The sequence below is a fragment of the Brachyhypopomus gauderio genome, chromosome 6 (genome assembly GCF_052324685.1).
Source record: "Brachyhypopomus gauderio isolate BG-103 chromosome 6, BGAUD_0.2, whole genome shotgun sequence".
Classification (NCBI taxonomy): Eukaryota; Metazoa; Chordata; class Actinopteri; order Gymnotiformes; family Hypopomidae; genus Brachyhypopomus; species Brachyhypopomus gauderio.
In genome coordinates, this window is record NC_135216.1 from 26,217,942 (window position 1) to 26,223,624 (window position 5,683).

General features: G+C 42.7%; 1 protein-coding gene across 1 annotated transcript; it reads left to right on the forward strand.

Annotated features, from left to right (window-relative positions):
• Positions 1 to 1,352: 1,352 nt before the first annotated feature.
• tnfsf14 (TNF superfamily member 14) lies at positions 1,353 to 5,078 on the forward strand. The gene is made up of 4 exons (XM_077007850.1): positions 1,353 to 2,886; positions 4,061 to 4,100; positions 4,273 to 4,359; positions 4,471 to 5,078. The coding sequence occupies exons 1-4, from the start codon at positions 2,674 to 2,676 to the stop codon at positions 4,860 to 4,862; spliced, it is 732 nt and encodes a 243-aa protein (XP_076863965.1). The 5' UTR covers positions 1,353 to 2,673; the 3' UTR covers positions 4,863 to 5,078.
• Positions 5,079 to 5,683: the final 605 nt, after the last annotated feature.

Below are 5,683 nucleotides of genomic sequence, written 5' to 3' on the forward strand. Positions count from 1 at the left end.
AATGGGACGTTGACGTTTACCTAACCATCGGCCAGGGAACACACACACACACACACACACACACACACACACACACACACACACACACACACACACACACATAGCTTGTGTTATTTTTAGATTTTATTTTCTGGGAGAGTAACTGCAGTGTACTTTACTAAGAAACATAAAGATAGTGTCTTTAGCCTATGTAATAAAACGTTTGATGGTTTTGATGTTACATGTGTGTGGTCTCATCATGTGTCATGACCACAGGTGTCAGTAGAATTCATGGAACAAACACATCAGCATTATCATATTCAGTGTTGCCATAGTTACTTTGAAACAGTAATCCGACTACTGACTACTTCTTTAAAAAGTAACTCAGTTAAGTTACTGACTACTTGCTTTTAAAAGTAACTAAGTTAGATTACTTTTAGTTACTTTCAGCAGAGGCTGATCCCCCGCCCCTATAACATGAAAATGACTACCAGTTCTGCCAATACTCACTTTATTGACATGTATTTTAACCGGAACATCAAAAATGACACTGGCATTTGTAAACTTTTTCTTGAAATAGGCTTACATGTTTTTTAAATAAATAAATAAGACAGTCTTTCTGTTCAACTCCGCCCACTTACAGGGTTGCCAACTGTCACGCATTGAGACACACGCATTTGACTGTCTTCACACGCTTACGCCACACTTCCGATATCTCACGCCGAAAAAAAAATCCAGTTTATTTACCTCTGATCCACATCTATGATTCAATGAGTTACTAGTTCGATCTGGCGCCAACCACCGGCGATCGATCGATCGCGATATAATACTGAATTTAGTCAATTTTACACCCCGCCCGGTAACAATTTACGTTCGCCGCCAAGGCCCGGTTTTTTTTTTTTTTTTCAGGTTTGACGTTGTGTTTTTGAAAGTAGACAGCACTCTGTCGCCAGGACAGAGTGTACAACGGACCTTAATGTTGTCTTCCTTAGCCGAAATAAAATCAAAATAATGCCTGTATTTCCAGCTGCTAAAGGCGAACCTCTCCTTCCATCTGACTTTGGCGCCGCAGAGCAGAGATGACGTAACCGCGTAAGAAACGTGTAGCCAAAAAATAAGAATGAATAAATATAACCTACGTTCCCCCGAAATGCAGAAATAGTAACGCACGATGTTTTAGATAAGTAACTTTAATCTGACTACTAGTTTTTAAATAGTAGTTGCGTTAGACTACTCGTTACTGAAAAAAGTAGTCCGACTACAGTAACGCGTTACTAAGTAACGCGTTACCGGCATCACTGATCATATTATATATGCATTAAATGTTATAATCCATCACAGATATATGTGGCACGATATTGATTAAATTACTTTTTAAAAATACTTTTTTAGTCTTTTGAATGTAAAATAGTAAAAAGACTGACATTTGTTACACACACACACACACACACTACTACTACTACTACTACTACTACTACAATTACACAGATCTCACAGCAGTTTTACATGTAGGCCTAAATACTAGAACAGTTACATATCAAGGACATTTGTCCAAATATCTGATAAGTAGAAAAGATTATTACAATTCTGACATTATAATGGTCCCCATGATGGAGGAAAGTGTATTTTATATTTGAACTTTAGTTACTGGAGTTTTGTTACATTCACATTAATATTATATGTTTGTACAATGATCAATAATGCTGTTATGGTCTCGTATATTGCAGCAGGTAAAACCACTGGTTAGCGTCTCATTTTTCCCTTTAACCTGTTGAACTTCACCTTCATTTCAGGTCAAGAACTTGCATGCAGTGTGTGGCCACGCTGTAGTGGTGTGGAACGCTTGTCGTATGCTTTTATGTACAAAACACGTTCCACAGATGCTCCTGAAAGGGTGCAAGAGGTTTAGGAGACACTGAGGACGATGTGGCGGAAAGTCCAGGTGTTGATGAAGATCGAGAGGATCAGTGTATCTTAAAGAAACAACAGAACCCCCCCCCCCCCCAACCATCAAGAGGAGATAGACCAAAGATGAGTGCCATACAGAATGCTATTTAAATGTCTGTTTAAATGAATATTGAATACAAGCTGAGCCATAACATTATTTTAATTTTTTCTATTACAATATGCATGTGTGTATGCATGTGTGTGTGTGTTTGTGCACATGCATTTGTGTGTGTGTGTGTGTGTGTTTGTGAACATGCATTTGTGTGTGTTTGTGCACATGCATTTGTGTGTGTGCGCCCACACATTTGTTTGTTCTGTTTCACACCTTTCAGAAAGTCTTCCCTCTCTCACAGAGACTGAACTGAGAACAGTGAGAATGAGAACTTCCACTTTTGTTTAACATTGCTCACACCACATTTCCATCCCCACTGTGCCCTCTGATAAGCACCTTTCTACAGAACGTTCACATTTGCCTCAACCATCAGCCACACACATCTTTCCCTTCCTCTCAATCTGTCCTCCCACCTTGACGTGTACGCTCCCCGCCGGTCTCAGCCTAAGCACGCGCGCGTGCGCACACATCTGCAGTGGGCGTGTGTGTGTGTGTGTGTGTGCGTGTGGAAGGTGTTCTCGACGGCCGCCCCATCTCCTCGCCCATCTCTCGACCCCGCGGCTCCTCGGAGGGTCTGCTGTCACCTCAGCTCAAGGAGTTCGGCCTTGCTCAGACGGCTCGCGATCCTCGTGGACATGACAGGGTGTGGGAGCGAGTGCCCCGCCGTGTTTGTGGTGGACAGCCAGGCGGCTCTCCCGCCCCTGCCCCCCAGGCCGGGCCGCAAGCAGGCCCAGCGGGGCAGAAGCCCGGCCCAGACCATGCTCTTCCTGCTGGTGGCGGTGGCTCTGTGCTGCGTGGCCGTGGAGGCCTGCTTCATCTACCGCCTGTACGCAACTCAGCAGAACGCCGTGAGTCTCTCTGTGCTGCTCGTCCTTTTAGAAGGATTTCAGATTTACTTATTGCATTTCTTTTTAATCTAATGTAATGATCACTTTTGTAATATTTAAATAGTGGTTCCTTGTGAAAAAGTCTAGCGGTAATTCTGGTCACTTTCGTGTCTGTCTTCCTCCTCTTGTTCTCGTTGAGTCTTTGGAACGTGGCTGAATTAAACATGTCGTTTCGAGGTGTGTGAGATTACGTCAGGTCCGCAGAGCAGTGCATCTTTTCGCGTTTTCTAGTCCCACATGCTGTTCTGAATCGTGAAGCAGTTTCTTTATTACACACACGACTGTAATACATTGCGTGACTGAAATGACCTGCTGAAATCACCTCAGTTACACTGCAGTGAGAGGCAGTTACTGAAACTGCATGTGAACTTGGATTTCAAAAACTAGATTGGGTGATGATAAAAACATATTTGACCAAATATATTCCAATAGCTGAGGTCGTAAACATTTTTCATCACTGTTGAAAGCGTCCTATCACGTAGAACCAGGTTGAGGAGACCAGGTTGAAAGGAGACCTGAACCATGTTCCTGTTTTAAAATACTTTCTAGCTTGAGGCTGCACCATTGCTGTTTTGAGAGACCACCATCGAGAGATTAACATCGTGTGGCCCAGCTCTGAAAGTCACTGCGGGTGACGAGGTCAGTCAGACTCGAAACCCCTGCACGAGCAGAAGCTCCCTGTGTGCCTGGCTGACCTATCACAGCGCAGAGACCCTGACCGAACGCACCTGAAACTCAGCATGTGCGCCGGGGGCGTTCTGGTCTAGGTGACCTGTTTAGCAGAAACCTACATCACGAATGTGGTAAGCTCAGAGATTACGATCAGCAGCCCCCCTGTTTGCAGACCGTGCAGAGCCGTGACTTTCAGTAGCTATAGCGTGACCTTTACTTGCAGAAGGGTCACATGACCTTTATTGCGGGAGGGTCACATGCGCCGGCCCGGTGCACTGTGCTGCCAGAGCTCTGACTCCTGCGGGCCCACCCAGCTCAGGCGCTTAGATGTTCCACCCACATGGTTCTGACCCAGGGCTGGCTCTTGTGTACGAAGCTTTGTGTAGCGCTTGGGTGTTACGACACGAGCCCCTCTCAGACGTGACTTAACACACCTGACTTTGTCTTCTTATCTTCTTTTCAGAATCAGAATCATGAAGGCCCACGAACAGAGGCAAGGAAAGGTAACGGTAGAGAATACACCAACAATAATTAGTGAATGTGTATATATAGTGAATGTATATGTGTGTGTGTGTGTTAGATAATAACTATATATAACCTGAAGACTTATGAAAAGATATAACTATATATATTATATAATATATGACGAGATATAAATATTATGTGATGTTTCAGGCGGACCAGAGAAAGATGGCGATATTATACCAAAAACCAGACAGCACACAGTGATGAAGCCAGCGAAACCACTGGCTCACCTTACAGGTGCCACTATTCCCAGCACCGCACCTGTACAATGTCTTCACTGTCTGCTTAGGGATAATTAACACTTACATCTGGTCTGTCTGTCTGTCTGTCTGTCTGTCTGTGGTGAAGCTGGTAGTGAAAGGCCAGACAGTAAAGGAGTGATGCGGTGGGCCACCTCGGATCCTGAAGTTCATGACATAGAGTACAGGGAAGGGGCGCTAGTGATCTCCAGAGAAGGTTTCTACTACGTGTACTCCAAGCTGTGCTTCAGCCTGGACAGAGACATGTTCGACTACACCGTGATGAAGAACTCGTCGCGATACATGGGCGACCCCATCGAGCTCCTGCGATACCGCGTGTACGAGTTTAAACCCACCAAGAAAGGCTCGCAGGGGAGCGGCTACCTGGGCGGGGTTTTCCACCTGCTCAAGGACGACGCTCTTTTTGTCCAGCTGAGGAACAGAACCGCGCTCCGACTGCAGAACGCGGCCGACAACTTCTTCGGCATGTTCATGCTGTAGCCACAGTGAGCACCGCGCCTTGTGCAGGACGCCATTCATTATAATTTATTGTTTGGGGTATTAAAGGTGCAATAAGCGATATTATGATTATGCTTGAAAAGATTTTGAGTACGATGGGCTCTTCTTGCACGTCACGTGAATGGCCAAACTCTCACTGATGCACGTTACTATGTAACATGTTGGGGTTTTTACACTTGGTAAGATTTTTCTTTAAACGTTGTACCTTTAATATATATATATATATATATATATATATATATATATATATATATATATATATATATATATATATATATATATATTGGAGCAGTTCTTACATCCTCTATAGCACTTTCCAAACAGTTTATTAGATTCACTCAAGAACATAACACAGGAGAAGGATTTGGTCATATCTCTGTGGAAACTTCTAGAGTCAGTTTCCTGGATGTGGTTTAAGCATAGTCTTGGACTAAATCCTGATTTGACATTGAGATCATTTTGAAGTGCTATATAAATAAAATGGACAAAAAGTTGACCTTTTCTCCATTACAGTAGCATAATCCTTTAGATCACTAAAATCTTCCTGAATTCTGCATATTATAATAAATACTGGTTGGTGGATATTTTGTAGACTTCAAAGCAAAACATTTTAGTACAACATTAAGTCCTTTGATTACTATTTCTATCTTTCTAATCTTTATTGTTGTTAAAACCTTGTTATAGTTATAAATTGAATGTATTCTCTAACATGTTTTCTAAGTTTATAGTTGTTTCATATTTGCATACATAAGAATATATCTATAATAATAACTGACTCTGTAAAGTTCATGTTAATTGAAATT